At 47.3% G+C, this 19,020-nt stretch overlaps 1 protein-coding gene across 1 annotated transcript in view; it reads left to right on the top strand.

Moving 5' to 3' along the window:
- Positions 1-658: 658 nt before the first annotated feature.
- PTPN3 (protein tyrosine phosphatase non-receptor type 3) overlaps positions 659-19,020 on the top strand; it is a 129,554-nt gene continuing 111,192 nt past the window's right edge. The window contains exon 1 of the mRNA XM_087822815.1: positions 659-724. Within this exon, the coding sequence (XP_087678941.1) occupies positions 676-724 (49 nt within the window). The 5' untranslated portion in view covers positions 659-675. The remainder of the gene's footprint in view (positions 725-19,020) is intronic.

Raw genomic sequence — 19,020 nt, 5'->3', positions numbered from 1 at the left:
ATGACACCTGTCCTGCCTTCCCCACAATGCTATCACGAGGACCAAATGCAATAACCTATGCGAAGGTATTTTATATGGGCTTATAATAAGAACACGTGGGTCACCCCCATCCTGTAATTCAAAAAGCAAGAGAAAAGTAAATGAACTCACGGATCGGAGTTCTGCGGTACCCTTCCTCCCAACCAAAACGTCCTTCTAGAACTGGCAGGAACAGCGACTCCGTTTTCCCTGGAACCACATCCCTGCTAAGTGAAGTCTCTCGAAGACTCCACGCTCAGTGCGAGCAGAGCAGACTTCAGGAGGAAGACATTCTCAGGGCACAGAACAGATTTATTTTCATCATGAAATAGTCTGTCTGCTATGCAACAACAAATTAAGCTCCGGGTGACTGTTCCCGTAAAACACGTCCTGTGCTCAGCACTGCTATTATGGGGCGGACAGACATGGCAAAGAATCAATTAAAACCCTGACACATTAAATGGAGCTCGAAGACCTGTTTCACAGGTTTCCCCGGAGGAAAATAATCACGTTGCATTACATGTTGGAATCCGATCGAGGCAAGATTTCTGAGTCAAGCCCTGGGCCTTGCAAGACAGACCTGAGCTTTTCTAAACCATTTCTGAAGGGCTGCCTCAAGGATTACAGCGCTCAGCTTTCCATCCGTCCCACAGCATCATGGTGGAGCAAGAGGGAGTATCCCCGTGTGAGCAGCCCCCGGAAAACTGTAAGTGCCTTTAAAAAATCGTTTACAGAAAGGGTGAGGAGACGGCAGTGTTTATATGTATGCCCACTGTGGAGTGGAAGCAAATATTAAGTAAAATCAGAGGGATATTACAACCGAATTTCCTTTTTATTTTTACGGTAGGGCTCTACCACCAAAAGGGGCAGTCATTGTTTAGTCTCTGTTTCAAAGGAAATTCTAGAATTTCAAGAAGAGCCTCACAAAAATGAACAAGAGGGTGAACAGTGGAATGTGGACGGTGTTTGTGGTTACGCCGCTTAAACTGAGCTCCTCTGACAACAAGGAGGAATGTTAATGACAAAAACGACGTGTTTTTCTGGGCTCATTCAGACATCTGTGTAAACCATCTTCAGTCTCAGTGACCGGGGAACTTCTGTGCCTCAACCTGAATAAACAGAAGGGATTCTGAGGTTCAGGCGGTATATTTTCAGAAGCGTGGCCTCCACATGAGCTGCAGCAGAAACGGAGAAGGGAAGGAGACCAAGGCGAGCCGAGCGTCCGCGGCGATCATTGTGGCCGGGCAGGCTCTGGCCTGTCGGCGTGGTAGGCGTGTCGGGAAAGGGTCTGGGGGACTAAGAGGACCTCAAGTTTTGCAGAATAATGTGAGAGCAAAGAACTAGGAAGCAAAGCCAGCGTGAGGGTAGATTGTAAATGTTATGCTTTCAAAACACTTCAGGGAAAGAGAGACCAGAGCAAGGGCAAGGCTAGGCCTCCCCACGGACATGTTCCGCTTTTGTACAGAACAGGACATTTTCGGAGGACATGCTCTCTCGGGGCAGGAACCCAGTGAGTGAGAAAAGTAAAAATGTTTGACAGTTCTTTTCATGCAGTCGACCTGTGGCATCCGTTTAAGTAGCAGGAGGTGGGAAGGAGGTTGGGGACCCTTTCCAACCAAGTGCACTGGTCACTATAATTTTTCATATACAGCTTCTGTTCTTTTCTTGTTTAGGTTGCTATCTAACTCCTTAAACCTTCCTCCACTGCTTGGGGAAAACACTTCTTTGCAGAATAACATGTACTCGTGTACATCAATGCTTTCTTAATCTTTGCAGAACACAGGTCTCTCAGGGCTACCGAGGGGAGCTCCAAATGGGCTGGGATCTTGAAGTCTCGGGGTCCTCGGGGCTGCAGGGACAGAGGGTGCCCTGCATTCTGCCCTCCCCTTAACCCGCTCCCCTCAAACACATACTCCAGTCACACTGGGCTCTCACCTGTGAGTCCCCCCCCACCATGTTTCCATTGCCTAAAGCAAACAGAAGCATGAATATCACTACATCATTTAACCTTTTCACTTGACAGAGAGAGAAATTTAACTTCCCAAGAATCATAATGAATTAGTTAAAGATAAGCCAGCAATAGAAGCCAGGTCTGTGGGTAACTAGTTCTGCACATACTGGCCTTCCCTTCCCTTTGTTCTAAGGAGATGGTAGGGTCTTCTGTGCCTCGCTGACCCCCTGCCTCCGCTTAGCTCAGCACTCATATTCAAAGCCTTACCACACGCACCACTTTTTCCTCAAGGACAAAACTGCATGTAATCTCTGTATAGCCAATCCAATCCCACAAATACTTATTGAGACCTTTTCTGTGCAGCCCTGAGCCAGATACTGTGCATTCCGAATGGGATAAGATGCATCCCTGCCCTCAGATACGCACACAGCCTGTTTTACTTAAAGACGTCTTATCATTGTACTAGGACAGGAATTCTCTGGACTATATTATAGTATTGAAATACAAGAGAAAGGGGATGAAAGTAGTTTGGCAGTTCCTCAAAACATTAAACATAAAATTACTTTATGTTCCAGCAATTCCGCTCCCAGGTATGTGCCCAAGGAAATTGAAAACAGGTACTCAAACAAATACATGTACATGTATTCCCCACTCACAATACCCCAAAGCTGGAAACAATCCAAATGTCCATAAACAGATGGCTAGATAAACAAATTGTGGTATATCCATACAATGGAATATTATTCAGACATAAAAAGGCGGGAGTGTTTAATACTGCCACCACTCAGATGAGCCTCAAAAATATTATATAAAAGAAGGTCGCATATTATATGATTCCATGCAATATTCCATACAATGATTCTGGATATCTGAAATATATCCACAGAGACAGAAATCAGGTTTGGTGGTTGCCAGGGGCCAAGGGGAAAAGGGCAATGGGGAGTCACTGCTTAATGTGTGCATGGTTTCCTTTGGGGGAATGAACTAGGGATAGTTGCACAGCATCATAAATGTATTAAATGCCACCAAGTTGTTCAGGTTAAAATGGTTAATTTTATGTTATGTGAATAAGTAGAGGGCTCTGAAGAGGCTGTGAGGGAGCCAGGAAACAAGCTTACAGGATCAATGGAGGATCAGCTCACGCAAGCCTGAAAAGTCTTTGGACTTATCCTGGGAGAGGTGGGATAGCTCATGAGGATTTTGAAACAGGAGAATGACTTGTTCAGATCTGTTTTCGACTGGACATTTTGAGTGGAGGGCTGACAATAGTGGGGAGGGTCTGGACCCGTGGAGACCAGACACGTGGAGTCTGCTGGCCCGGTGAGAGATCCTAAGAAATGTTCCAGGATGTAAAACACCTGCCTGATCATGTTCAGTCATTGTCACCATCTCCCACTAAACCTGAACTCATAAATAATAACTGGGGTGGAAAATATCAACCACAACTCCTTTAAAATCAATTCTGAAAACAGTTTAAGCCCCTATTTTTGCACCACCTTTGACACCCAATGGAATTTTTAAAGTAAAATTCGCCCGCTTCCTCTTTCTCTGAAGATTTCTCATAAAGATGTGTCTTTGAACAAATACTTCACCAAGGAAGGAAGCCTGGTTTCAATGAGAGCAAACTGCAGTCCAAATGCAGGTTTAAAAAAGGAGCTATGATCCAAAATTAATACTTATTTTCTCAGTCTCAATTTGGGCCACTGTTGAATGTCAAGAAATGCTGCACACTGTAACTTTTTAAAAGTAGCCAGTGGAATTACTTTGTGCAGAGAATAATAATTTGAATGAAACCAGAATGAAAATCTGACCTGCTCCATTTTCATCTAAGTGCTAAATTCAATGTAAACTATCGGAATCATACAGAACCTATCCAACCAAATTTTAGAGGCAATTCAAAAGCTCTCTACCTTGCAGTCAGTGTGCCTGCCAATCAGCTTCCCCTTGCCTTTCTCGAATGACCAACTGTTCTGGGGGAACCCCCAGAACTGAGGGGTCTCCTAGACTCGGGGCATTCAGTGCTAACACCAGAACATCTGGGCACCTGGCTTTCGCCTCCACCAAAACCCCTTCCAAAATTCCATCTTCAGTGCAGGATCGGGTTCATTCGGAAAGCGAGTAACTAGCAGCAGTGAAGAGGAGAGAGGAAAAAAACGGGCATCATTTGGCACCATAACGTGGAAGGAAATACGTTCAAAGAACAAGAATGCATTTCACGTGAGTGCTCAGACTCTCAGCTCCAAGCCTGTGCGCCGTGACAGTGGTGCGGCTTCGAGCAGGCTGCAAGGGCATGTTTTTCACCTTCCAAATCATTCGCTCGACAAACCCCTATGGAGGTCCTACTATTGACCAGGCTCGGGATCAAGTGTTGGGATCCAGAGATGACAGTGTGCCAGCCTGACCCTGGGAGATGCTCAGGGGCTAGAGGCCAAGTAGAAAAGATGCACAACCAAGCCTAACACAACGTGATTAATCATTAGAGCTCCCAGCTCTCCAGAGCCAGGCGTTTAGCTCCATGATGGGTCATTCTTACAACTACACCTCAAGGTAGGTGTTATTATCCCCACTTTAAAAATTAAAAAATCAAATAAAAATTGAAGCTCAAAGAGGTGGAACTTGTCGAAAATCACCCAGCTGGCAGTGAGTGGCAGAGGCAGGCTGGCTGTAAGCCAAGATTCCAAAAACTCTGCCATTGCTAGGTCAGGGCTAAGATCAAGGTCGCTGAGAGTTCTACACTTACTCCAGCTTGTCTCAGCCTCTCATCGGAGAGCAGCTGTATCTGCACTCTGAATCGAGAGCAGAATTGCCAGGTTTTAAACATTCATGCTAATTGCCGGGGCAGGGTGGGGGTGGGGAAAAGCTGGATACGTATGTTAAGCTAGCCGATCATTGGAAACTATTAGAAACTAGGTGAAGATGGCATACAGAGAAGAAAATACCAGACTTTGTGACCTTGGATTCGGCACTGATTTCCTTGGATAGGACACAGAAGGCATAAGAAACAGAATAGACAAATTGGACTTTAACTAAATGAAAAGCTTTCATGCATCAAAGGATGCTATTGACAAAGTGAAAAGGCAACCAAGAGAGTGAAGGGAATATCGGCACATTACATACCTGATACGGCATTAATATCCAGGATATATAAAGAAGTACTAAAACTCAATGACGAAAAAAATAACAACACAATTCAGAAACAAGCAAAGTACTAGAATACATATTTCTCCAAAGAAGGTACACAAATGTCTAACAAGCACATGAAAAAATGCTCCACATCATTAAACATCAGGGAAATGAACAGCAATACCACAATGGGGAACCACTTCACATCCATTAGGATGGCTTTCATCAGAAAGAAAAAAAATAAGAAGCATTGGCAGGGATGTGGAGGAACTGGAACCCTAATGCACTGCTGGGAATGCAGAATAGTGCAGCTGCTGTGGGAAACAGTATGGCAGTTCCTCAAAACACTGAAAATAGAACTACCTTATGACCCAGCAATTCCAATTCTGGCTATCCACCCAAAAGAATTAAAAGCGGGAATGTGAACATGAAGAAATACTTCTACACCCATGTTTGCAGCAGGATTATTCACAATAGCCAAAAAGTGGAAGCAACCCAAGTGTCCCTTGAAGGCCAAATGGGTAAACAAAGTGTGGTGTACACATACAACAGAATATTATTCAGCCTTTAAAAAGGAAGGAAATTCTTTTTTTAAATCACATGATTTCACTCATATGTGGAATCTAATGAACAAAATAAACTGATGAACAAAATAGATCCAGAGACAGAGAAGCATGGAACAGACTGAGGGATCGCAGAGGGAAGGCGGGGTGGGTGGGGAGAGATTAACCTAAGAATTGATATGCATATATGCATGACCCATGGACACACGACACAGATGATAGTGTGGTGAGGCCTAGGGTGGGGCTGGGATGGAGGGGGTCAGTGGGGGGGGAAGTATTGTTGTAATACTTCAACAATAAAGATAAATTTTTAAAAAGTAAAAAGGAAGGGAATTCTAACACATGTTACAAAATGCAAAAACCCTGAAGACATTACACTAGATGAAATAATCCAGTCACCAAGGGACACATATTGTATAATTCCACTCATACGAGGTACTTAGAGTAGTCAGATTTATACAGACAGAAAGGAGAAAGGTGGTTGCCAGGGACTTGGCAGGGGAATGAGAGCTGGTGTCTAATGGGTTACAGTATCCATTCGGGAAGATGAAAAAGTTCTGAGGATAGACAGTGGTGATCCTCACACAACAGTGTGAATGTGCTTAATGCCATTATACTATATACTAAAAACGGTAACTTTAGTTATGTGTATTTAACCACAATTTTTTTAATGGCATACATAGCACATGTGTCTACAGACCTCAATTTCCACCCCAAATTCCCTTTAATGATAGAAAAAATATGCGTTAAAAAATCTATTAGATCGAGAGTTGTTTAATTGCTATAGAGTTTCAGTTTTGCAAGATGAAAATAGTTCGGGACATGCAAGGCGATCAGGGTTGCACAACAGCGTGAATGTCCTTAATGCTGCTGAGCTGCATACTTGAAAATAGCCAAGATGGTGATTTTATGTCGTGTGTATTCCACCACAATTAAAAGTAAAAATAAAAATCTATTAGAGCACTGGAAAGCAAGAATGGGTGCTACCAACCCACCAGGAAATGTGAGGAATTCCTGAATGATAGAAAGCAGATGGAACCGGACTGACGGAGAAACAGAAAGGAAGAAACTTCACCTTGAAATCCAGGCGTAGCCCGGAAATATTCTGGGTTCGGTTCCGGACCACCCAGCGGAGTGGCAGGCATGCCTCGGAGATATTGCAGCTTGGGCCCGACGTCATCGCAATAAAGGCCGCCATAAAGCGAGTCTTACTCCTTGTGAGGGTGGAGGGCCTTGCCGTCCACTGGAAAATGCACACCTGGGCAGTGCAACGGCGTGAAGGGGAGAAGACGAGGCGTACCTTCCTTACAAGAAGCCCCGTGGCAAAGGAAGAGAAAGACTGATGGCCTGAGAAACTGGGTGCTCTGTAGGAGCGGGCACTGGCATTGGCATTGGCATTGGCATTGCCTGGAGGGCGGGTTCAAGCGTAGATTGCCCAGCCCCACCCCAGAGTTTCTGATTCAGTGGGTCAGGGTGAGGCCTGAGAATTTGCATTTCTAATAAGTCTCCAGGTGCTGCTGCTGCTGGCTCAGAGACCATGATTTAACAACCACGGGGAGGAGCCGCTGGACCTGTTGGCCCTGCCCCCTTCCCCCCAACGAGTCGCAGGCAGCGGCAGCTCTCTCAGGTGAAGGTACCGAGTGTAGATTCTGCAGCCCCAGATCTCTAGGAATCGCCAGGCGTGGAGAGACGGAGTCTCCATACTGGGGCCGCCAGCACACAGCCTGTCCCCCCACGATGACGGGAGGCGGTGAGCTGGGCCATACCCACGTCGTCAGAGCTCAGCAGGCATGTCTAAAGTCAAAGAGGGGAAGGCAGCCAGGAATTGCCAAATATTTGAGGAAAGCCAATACTGGGGAACAAGAGCAGCAATGTCGGGACTGAGAATTCATTCACAGGGAAGCAGAAGGAACCGAACTAAGAGATGCTAAAATATGTATCACTAATACTCTCAGATAGACTCTAAAGACACACGTCCATACACACCAGGAAGGGGGGGAGGAGAAAAAGAAGAATGGTAAGAAGAGACTGTTATAAACACACACACACACACATTAACACACGCACACACATGCACACACGCACGCAGAGATTTGAATATATTGTGTATGTATATATGTATATGTGTGTATATGTATATATGTGTGTATACATAGTGCACCAATATTAATAGCATAGCTCATGAATTGTTACATCTGTATATACCTTCGAAGTCACCTCCCAGGTCAAAATAAATAGTCCCAGCCCTCCAGAAGGCTCCCTCCCCTGTCAGTAACCACCAAATGTAGTCACCAGTCTGCCCTTGGTCACTACCATAGGTGGTGAGTATCTTCTGGAAGCCCCTCCAGGTGATTCTCATGTGCAACCAAGCCTGAGAACTACTTGGCTAAAGACGAATTTCCTGCAGGTGGAAGGGAGCTTCTTTAACATTGTAAATACTATATAACCAATGTCACTAAAAGAAATTACTGAAAAGGAAAAAAATCCTACATAATCCTCACACTCTTACACAGCAAGTACTCTCAAGGCTTTGTCTAGGTGCAGACACACTTTTGCACAAATGTATTCACTATGGTGTTACAATTTTACTTTTGCTTTTTTAGTTACCACTTATTATAAGCTCCTTGCTTATATCCCTAGGGAGGCAGTTTAGGATAGTGGTTCTGAGCGTGGGCTTTGGAATCAGACAAACCTGCGATCAAATCTCAAGTCTTTCACTTACAGACTGTGGATCTCTGGCAAACTCCTTAACTTCAGAGGCTCTCCCTGTGATAGCAATAGCAGTGCCTCCTAGGCTCATTCTGAGGACTGACATTTGTAAAGCCATAACAACAGCAAAACTCACTTCTAGCTTTCAATTAATGGTAGCTGTAAATGTCGTTGGAACAGGTAGGGTTATCCACTGAAAGGAATGACATTCTAGGGCAGTAAATGTAAACAGACTAAGAGGTTGGGAGAGGAGGGAAGGAACCTCATTCACGCCCAGCAACAAGGACTCAGGCGCCCTAGGGGGGTGGCTTGCAGAAAGTGGCTGGGCATGTGTGCGTATGTGTATATGTGTGTGTGTGTGTGTGTGTGTGTAGGCGTGTACTAAAGAGCTGGGAGTCCAGGTCTATATGGGGTAGAGTTACCACAATTGAGCATAATTCTGGGGGAGGAAGAATTCAGGAGGCCCCAGCATCACCTGTTTCAGTGCTAACCCTATGACAGCACCAGGAGCCAAAAGGAACAGAATCCATCAAGCAAATTCTCTTGTCTTCTCTCCTTGAGGCTGGAAAACCAGGCTGACTCCCAGGAGGAGAATCCCTGGGAGTCACCAATTTGTCACAGAAGGCCAGGCCCTGTGGAAGGAGCCAAAGCATTCTTTTGTCACAGGGTGGGACTACTAGGCCATTTAACTTGGCTATAAAAGATAATAATAATATAAATGTATAGAGAGGCACTATTCTGGGCACTTCAATTCATTAAATTAAATCATTTAATCCTCACAACAATCCTATGACATAGGTGTTATTATCCCCATTTTACAGATGAGGAAACTGAGGCATAGAGCAGTTAAGTAAACTTGCCCAAGGGTCACACTGTAAATAGTAGATTCAGACTGAAAAACCAGACACCGCGCTCCTAAACACCACTGTGCCCCAAGCAGGTGAACTGAGACACATTAGTTTTATAATTAATTTTAAATGGGCTTTGTGAACTACCGTATCCCAGTTTGCCCTCTGCTGTTAGCTGCAGTAAACATCTTCATGCACAGAGTTTTTCACTTCTGTTGAATTGTCTCCTTAGGATTATTTTAATGCCCCGTGAATGGCATTACCTGGTCCAAGGAGGTAAGCGGCGTTGCAGTTGTTGCTACATGTTGTAGTGTTTACCAAACAGGCAGGGTATGAATACGCCACTTTCACCACTGTCTCAGGCAGCATGGGTGGAATTATTTGTATAAATTAATACACATTTGTTAAAGTATGTTTTTTAACTTAATAGCTATAAAAGTTGGAAATTTGCACCATCAGGCTTGCTGGTCAGCTGTGCTTCTGGGAGTTTCCCTTATCGGAGGCCCCTTCCTTCACCTCCCCTGAAGTTGGACCATCACCCGCCACCAGGCCAGGCCCCGGACTTGCAAACTACCTGGGTCTCCAGGGCAGGGGCCCACACCTGGGGCCTTTCGTCTGCCGCCTGCACTGAATGCCGCAATATTTCAGCTAGGTTTTCATTTCCACTTGGCCAGCTGGCTTTGCTGCATGAATCGGAGTGACATTTAAGCCAGGCATGCTGTCCCGGTCACTGAAATCAGTGCTTCTCAGACTTTATTGCATCTGGAGATCTTGTTAAAATAAAGAGTCTGCCTGGCCAGAGTGGCTCAGTTGGTTGAGTGGCACCCTTTGTACCAAAAGGTTGCTGGTTCGATTCCCGGTCAGGGCACATACCTGGGCTTAGGTCTGGGCACGTACAGGTGTTTTTCTCTCTCTATTCCTTCCTCTCTAAGCATGTCCTCTGGTGAGGATTAAATGTTTAAAAAAGGATTCTGATTCAGCGGGTCTAGGGCAGGGCCTGAGAGTCTAACACGCTCCCAGGCGATGTCCCTGCTGCCAGTCCCGAGACCCTAAGAAGAAGTCTTTATTTCTTAGACCAACCAGGCAGCCAATGACGCCCAGACAATCCCCATCAGAGCCTTCTAACTCCAGCTCTGCCTCTGGCGGCCTCCGGGACCTTGGTCTAGTCGGGCCCTCTCTGCGCCTCAATTTCCCCATCTGTACAGTGAAAGGGGGAGACTAGGCGCTCTCTGAGTCCCTTCTATGGTTTTCATGTCCATCTTGGACTCCGTTAGCCCATTTATATTATTTTCACATACTGTTTATTCAACAAACGGCATCTGAGCTCCAAGGATGGGCGCAGGCGCCTTCTCCAGCACTAGGAATGGGAGGGTGAACAAGACAGACATGGTCCCTGCTTCTGAGAAGACTCACGTCTCCTAGGAGAGACAAGCAGACTCGAGTAGGAAAACAGTTTGATAAGTAGGAACAGAACAGGGTGCTCTGAGAGCAAATGGACCTCACCCAGACCAATGGGAAATTAGGGGAGACCTCCACAAAGGACATCGCTCCTAAGCTGACCCCTAACGGATGAGAGGTGTGGTGTGATCCAGGTGAAGCTGGACAAGGGAAATGGGACTGGATTCCAGGCAGAGGAGAAGGCATGGCAAAGGCCCAGGGCCAGAAAGAACATGGGGCTTTTAAGAAGCTGAAAGAGGTTCGTGCAGGCAGAGCATGGAGGAGAAGTGGTGATGGGGGGGTGCAGGAGGGGGGAGAGGGGCACAGGGGGAGAGTGCCACAGGGTCCTGAGTGCCAAGGACTTGGATGCTTTCCGAAGGCGACGGCAAGCTCTTGGAATGCCTAAAGAAGAATTAGAACAGACCCGGATTTTACGAAGATCATTCTTACGAAGCCTCGGTATGGAGATTAGACTACAGGGGACAAGATCAAGTATGAAGACGAGAACCGGTAAAAAGACTTGCGAAAGTCCAAGTACGAAATGATAAAAGCCTGGACTAGGGCCACAGCAGTATCAAGACAGATGTAGGATGCAGAATGGACAGGTCTTGCTTGAATGTGGTGGTTAATGAGATTTCAACAGTCCATATATCTTAGCGGTTTACAATAACAAACATTTATTTCTTGCACATGAGTCTGTGAGTCAGCTGAGCTCAACCTAGCTCAGCTGGGCTCAGCTCCAGGCTCCAGGTCAAGTTCAGGTCTGATCCACGTCCCTCCCATTCGGGGACCCGGGCTGAAGGAGCAGTAGCTATCTGTGGCATGCGCTTCTCATGATAAATGGCAGGAGCACTGGGGGGGAAGCAGAAACACAGAGCCTCTATCAGGTACAGCCACATTTGGCCGTTCCTTTGTTCAAAGTAAGACATGAACACGTCCAAAGTCAAGGGAGCACAGAAGTATACTCTGCTCCAAGACAGCGAAGGGAGAGCATTTGCTAAGCGGCAATGTAGTCTACCACAAGGAATTAAGCCCAACCCCTAGGTAGATGGTGGGGCCACTCACTGAAATAAGGAACACATGCGAAGGAACGTGTTTTTGGATAGGGGTGCAGAGAGAAAGTGGATTCCATCTAGGGACATGTTGAATGGCGTCACCACCGAGATGTTCAAGTAGAGTGACAAAAACAGGCAGCTGGATAAGTGGTCCACAGCTCAGGAGGGAAGTATGGGCTCAAGATTTATTTGTGGGTCGTCAGCACAGGGTTGGCCATGAGAGACGATGAGACCGTCCAGGCAGAATGTGCAGAGTTAGAAACAGGGCAGGCCTAGCACAAAACACTCAGGAACTTGAAGGAATCGTTCTTGGCAGAGAGGCCTGCAAAGGAGATGAGGCTAACGCCAAGGACAGCTCCAGTTGAGTCCTGGAAGCCACGGGGCAGGAGCATTTCAAGAAAGGGGAAGTGGGCAAGTGTGTCAAACGCTGGAAAAGTCCCGTGGGTCTGGTTACAGGAGATAGATTTCAGCAGAATTGGGCAATCAGAAGCTAGACTTGAAGACGGCAAATGGAGATGGCTCTTTTAAACAAACTCAACAGCCTGCCTCCTGCCTCTACCTCTGGAACAAGGCAGGCATGAGCAGACGTATGCTACCAACCCTCTCAAACTAGATTTATGTCAGCTTTTTAGCAAAGTACAACACACATACAGAACGGTGCACAGATCAATCCTAAGTGCACACAAGCGTACAGGTCAATGCATTTTCTCAAGATGAATACACCCGGGTATACAGTGCCCTGAGCAGCACCCCTAACGCCCTCCACTTGCCCCCTTCACGAAACCCCTTTACCCACTCCAATTTTGAAAAGATGCCAGTGCAATGAGGGGTCAGGTGGGAACCTTGCTGAACCTGAGGTTCACCGGTTCCAAACTCAGAACTTGCCCTCCTGACTGCTCCTCACCACCCGACCTGGCTCCAGAGGGCCATCTCTTCTGCTGTTTCATTCATTCATTCTATCCACTCAGCAAACTTGAGTTGAGGGGCTGTGTGTCATACACTCTACTAGGGGGCAGGGAGGGGATATGAAGGTGAACATCAGGCCTCTCACACTTTAAGAGACAGATATGTCCACAGGCAATTACCCTACAGCGTAATGACAGAGGCGGGACTGTGTGTGAGTGTGGAGATTGTGGGCGTGCAGGCACTTGGGAAAAACAACTGAAGCTGTGTGGGCGGGATTCAGCAGAACTTCTGAGTCTTGGGAGCGCTGGAACAGCACTGGTTTTGCTTTGTGCCATGGACTTCCGTGCTTGCTGCTGATTGCTCACCAGCATTTCAGGCACAGGCTGGCGCTCCTTCCAATCCAACAAACCGCACCCCCGACAGTGCTGTAGTAGGACAGTAGAGGGTGCTAACACACTGTGCTCGCTACAGACTCCCCAGCCCTTCCAACACCAAAAGGAAACACTTTCCTGAAAGCTCTGGAAGGAAAGAAGTGCAGCCCAGACAGGCCAAGAGACGTGCCCCGGATCATACAGCTGCTCAGCAGCAGAAGGAAAGCATTCCTCCAGGCCCATGCAATTTACTCTGCAGTGCACGAAATTTTCCAGTACTCTCAATTCATATAATTTAGGAGGCTTCTAGAAGCATTAGTCTTTCTTTTTTTAAAAACAAAATTGCTTGTTCGTTTTTGTCATGTCTAGTCCCATTACTCTCTATAAATTTCCTAGAAGTCCAGCATTGGGCAGCACTTTCTCTTTTTTCCTAAACCTGAAGTTGATGTCACGTCCCCTGGGTGAGTACAGTGGTTAGAGCTTGGTCTCTGAAACAAGTCTGGGTGTGGATGCCAGCTCTGCCCCTTCCTCTTGGTACCCAAATGACCTTGGACGCCTTTCGTAACGGCTTTGAGTCTCTAGGCCCAATCCGTCAAACCGGGCGATGGTTATACACATAACCTCACAGGGATGTTGTCAGGGTTAAGCGAGCGGATGCAGATGAGGTGTTCAGAACAGTTCCTGGCAGGGCGCAGTTGCTCCATCAACGTCCACTCTTGTTCTCAAGCGCCTGGCTGAGCAGCGCCTGGCCGGCCGCCCCACACCTTGCCTGTGTGGGTAAGAGGCCCAGCCGTGTGTTCTCCAGCCCTTGGAATCAACAGGTTGGTCTGGTTTCACGTTCCAGTTCTCCCCTGTCATGTTTGGCCCGTGTGATCGTGAGCAAGTCCCTTACTGCCCTGGGCCACAGTTTCCTCATTCCTCCAATAATGCTGGTAATTCACTATTATTATCACCAATTCTTCTAATGCAGCAAGAATTCCTTCCGTTCAGCAAATATTTTCTGACACCTTACTATGCCCTCCGCCCAGTGCTGGGTACTAGAGAGAAAGACAAATAGGTCAAAGGCACGTGCTTGAGGATCTGGTAGTCAAGTGGAATAGATAGGCTGGTGATCATACACAGTACCAAAGTCTATGGTGAGACCAAGAGAAGAAGCACTAGTTAGGGAGTTCCAGGAAGTCTTCCTGGAGGCGGTGAAGTCTCAGCTGCCTTTTGAAGGATGCGTAAGAGTTCGCCAGACTCATCTTTCTTTAGTCACTGGAGACAGTGTGTGGAATCAGGAGTCCCAAATGGGAGGTCTTCTGCACATTGCAGCCAGAGCTTTTCATTTGTTTTAACCTCAGGGACTCCAGGCCCATTCCATCCAGTCTCCCTCTTTTTTTTCAGGCACCCCTCTGAGGGAGGCAGGGGAGCCTTGGTGGGCTGGTGAATAAGCCTTGCTTTACAAGGAAACAGCCTGAATCATGGCAGTTGGGAGAGGGCGGGAGGCCCACAGGTCACCTGGAAGTGGGGGCGCCCTGACTAGCACCTGTCCCGGGGGGAGCATTGCACAATTCCTAGCAGAGTGACCATGAAGATCCCAGCCTCCATTTCCCCTCCAGGCCAGCCACAACCAGCACTGCCATTCACACTCTCTGCCATTCTGTCTCTGCCTGAATTCTTAATCTTTCTCTGCCCGCTCAAATTCTACCTGTCACCTTCTCTTGGAACCCCCATTGCCCGCCACTCCTGATCTCCCCTGCACTTTCAGTGTCACCCTGAGTCACCCCATCACCACCCTGCATTCTGAGGCTCTCCCTCCCATTAACTCCCTGTGAACTCTCTGCAGGAAGGTACTGGGCCTGGATCACTTTTTGTATCCGCAGCTCCTGGCACGAGCCAGGCTCAGAGGACCTCGCTCGGTAAATGCCTGCTGAATTGAACTGAAATGAACAGAACTGAGCACAGAACTCCTGACCCTTTGCAGTCAATGATTGTGTTTCCCTGTCTTCGCAGGAACAGAAGGCACACTCAGAGAGGTTACTGGAGAGCACGTAATGAACACATGACTTAGAGCTCTGCGTAGGGTTAAAGGAAATTAAGATGGGGAAGCACCCAAAGACTAGCTGCTGTGGGAAGCTGTCACCCCTTGGCCGGATGGGGCAAAGGAAGGGAGCTAGTGCAGAACTTGGCCAGAGCTATAGCCAGCAGGGAAGGCTGCCCTACGAGAGCTGTGGGTGCAGCGACCGCCAAAGCACAGCCTGGGAGGGAAGTCAGGGAATGAAAGCCCACCCCCCTCCTCCCAGCCATCTCCCGCTGTTGCCTCTCACTGCTTGAGCCCAGCCGGGAGCCAGAGACCAAAGGAGCCCAGCTGGTGTAGGCACAGAAGGCAGCTTCCCCAAGGGCAGGGCAGAGGGAGTGTCAGTAGAGAGCAGATTTGGATGGAGGAATGGGACTATCAGCACAAGTGTTTTTTCCCCAAATATGGTCCCTGATTCATCTGTGTCAGAACCAAAAGCATGTTTCAAAAGCAGATTCCTGGGCTCTAGCCTAGACCTACTAAATCAAAATATCTATGGTGCCCGGGGATCTGTACTCTCAGGAAGGTCCCCCGGGTGATTAAAGAAATCACCTGAGGATCTCCGCAAAGTATGAAATTATGGGAATTCTGAACTTGGTTGATTCATAACTTGAACCTATAGAATCGCCTTAGGTATGGGGACTGACAATGCTGGTGCTCCATCTATGACTTCCAAAAGACCAAGGGACATCATCCACTCGTTCTTTTATTCGTCCAACGTTACTGAGCATGTGCTAATGCGCCAGCCCTGTGATGGGCTGTAGCAACACAAAGATGAACAAGGATGGTCTCTGCCTGGGGTTTCTAAGAACAGCCTCTTAGGGACCGTGTACAGATTCTCCTGGGGCTCCAAGAGTCATCCCTACCATGTGGGGATGACTCGTTAGTGCTTCTGCAAGCACCAGCTCTGGGCAGGCAAAATAACACACCCAACCCATAATTTCAACCACCATCACACACGGCCCCCAAATACACCCCTCTCTTGAGTACAGCTGCCTGTAAGACACACATCTGCAGGCCCCACAGTCGCCCCTGATCCACAAGACCCCAAGGCTCCCAACCTCACCGAGTAGCGTCAACACCCACCTGTTGTTGAATCAGAAACCGGGGAGCCATTTTCAACATCTCTCTCCCCTACCCTCAGTGACCAGGTCTATCCATTCAGCCTCCTAACTCTCCCATCCCTTCGCTTCTCTAGGTTCCTACCCGAAGTTCAGGTCATCTATCTTTCCCCCCTTTTTTACTGCAATGATCCAACAAGCTTCTTTGTTGCCAAGTCATTGCTGCCTGAAGGATCTTATAAATATGCAAAACACAAACATGTCACTCCCATTAAAATCTTCAATGCTCCTCAGTGCCCTCAGGACCTAGTCCAGGCTCCTTCACTGTAGCATCTGAGGCTCTACCTCATTTCCCACCGCTTCCCACTCTGCTCCCCCCACACACACCCTTACACCCTCATCATAGATTTTAAGTTCACACACTTGCTTACCTTCCCAGAATGTTCTCCCCTTCCGTACCTGGAAAACTGATCCTTGCCTATCAGCTCATCTCAAGTGTCATGTTATCCCTGAAATGTTCTCCAACCCACCAAACTGGATTAGTCTACTTCCTCAGGATCTTGTTCTCAGTTCTCAGATAGATTGTATCTCGCCACCTTGGAATAGTCTATTTGTCTCTTCTGCTACTCTGTGACCTCTGTAAGGACATGGACCAGTCGTGCCTAATTTGCCTTTATATCCCAGTGCCAAGAGAGTGCCTTCCAGTCACAATGAGTGGGTGAGTGGGAGAGTGGGGGAGTGAACAGATGAACTGACTTGATAACAGTCTCTTGCATGGAAAGGGATCTTCCAAGAGGGACCCAGGGCATCTTGCCTCATTAGATTCACTAATTTTGACAGTTTCATCAATTTCACAACTAGTGGAGTATACTATGCACTATACCAGGCTCTCTGCCAGGACAGCGTTCAAGGACAATCTCTGCCCTCAGGACCTCACGATAGTAGGGCAGACTTTGTCTTAGTTAGGCTCTTCCAGGTTGCCAGGAAAAGACATACTCAAGTTACTTAGATACTGATGTAAATGTCTAAATTCAGGTACTTATGCACGGAAGGGTTCTTGTATAGAAGTAATGAAGTCAAGACTGCCCCCTCCCCCCCAGCAGCCCAGTCCCTCTGGAACACATCTCTAAAGCAGGGATGTCAAGTAGATCTCATGGAGGACAGTATTCAAGTTCCTTGTATCAGTCAGCTGTTGCCCCAGGAATGCTGTATAATAAACCACCCTTCAAAACAACCACCATTTATTCACAGTTTGGGTCTACTTCACATTTTTCTCATTCTTGTGGGACCAGCAGTCTACCTGGAGCAGTCCTTCTGTGGCAGAAGCAACAGGGACAGGCATAACCACACAAGCAAATGTCAAGCCTCTAATTGCATCACATCTGCTAACATCCCATCGGTCAAAGCAAGTCGCATGGCCATGCCCAAGATTGAGAGAGTGAAGTCTTTCCACTTCTAGAGTAAGGAACGTCAAGGTCACATGGCAGAGAGCATGGATGCAGGGAGGAGAGAAGACCTGGGGCCAATGCAATCTGCACATTCTATCACACTCCTCAATTTCAGGATAGGAGTCATCTTCAAAGCAGTTATCTGTGACCCCATTTTTTGTCTCCTCACATATAAACTTCATAAAATCAAGGACTTCACTCTTTCCCCAGAACCCAGAACAGTGTATGGCATATAGTTGGTCCTAATCGATATTTGTTGAAGGAATGAATGCCTCCTGCTGCCTCCTCACATTCTCACTTCCCAAGAAATGGCATCTGATTAGATAGGTTTGTTGCCATCAAGTATCTTGTGGACTAAGGAGTTTGAACTTTATTGAGTAGGTAGGTGATGGGAATGATTGTGAGTTTCGAGCAGAGGAGTAACTTGTTCAACCATGTGCTTTAGAAAGATTAACCCGTTACCAGTGTTCCTAGAAAAAAATGAGAGGAAGCTGGGAGACCAACTGGGAAGCTATTTGCAAGAGCTGTGGTGAGAGTTAAGGAGGTCCTAGAGCAGAAGATGGAGTTTGGGAAGGATGTGAGAAACATTGCGGTGGTAGAATGCAGAGAACATGGCATTCCCTCAGCTTAGGCGGCCAGAGAGAGGGAAGGCTTGGGGCCTGGAGCCCAGGCAACTGGGCATGTGGTCAATGGGTAAGGAACAGGCTGTGGGACAGGGCTGCTCTGTTAGTCTGAGGACAGTTAAGCTTGAAGTGCTTGTGGGACACCCAGCTGGAGGGGTCAGGTAGGCATCAAAGATTCAGACCTGGCCTCAGAAGAGATTTCTGATTAATATCTTAAACTATTCATTTATATCACATTTACATACATTATTACATATATTACATTTATATATAATACCCACTTAGGCAAACCCTTCTAAACCTGCCGGATACCTCCACCAGCTAAAGGTCAGGCTAGCAGCTTGTTATGAGTTGCTTGGTCTTCATAAGCCTCAGCCTGGAGAAGAGGGCAAAGGTCACAGCAGGAAATCAGATTCACAGAAACACGTGACCACTGCCAGGCACCAGCAAAGACAGCCCTGACTTTCATACAAAGGTTTATTAATCCCTTCTCTGTGCCAGGAACTGTGCTCAAATGTTTATAAATCCCTTCTCTGTGTCAGGCACTGTGCTCAGGGCCAGGGACACAGGGATGGAGAAGGGAACATTGCTGCCCCCGAGGTCAGGGAAGGGGGTGGAGGCTTGTGGACTTGGATAACTGCAGCCAAGTGACACAGGGGTGTGGATAAATAAATGTGCAGTGGGCGTTCAAAGCAGGGGCTGGGCGGCTCTGTCTGACTAGAGGGTGGCAGATAGTAACAGACACTAAACTTTTGGGAAAGGTCCAGGTGGATAGGAATGGACAATAAACATTCCAGATATAGTGCACAGCTTGAGCCAGGGCTAGTGACAGAGGTAAACCTGTGTTC

This window comes from Miniopterus natalensis, chromosome 12 (genome assembly GCF_054644295.1).
Source record: "Miniopterus natalensis isolate mMinNat1 chromosome 12, mMinNat1.hap1, whole genome shotgun sequence".
Lineage (NCBI taxonomy): Eukaryota > Metazoa > Chordata > Mammalia > Chiroptera > Miniopteridae > Miniopterus > Miniopterus natalensis.
Note: the sequence above shows the minus strand (reverse complement) of the source record. Positions and strands in the feature narration are given on the sequence as shown.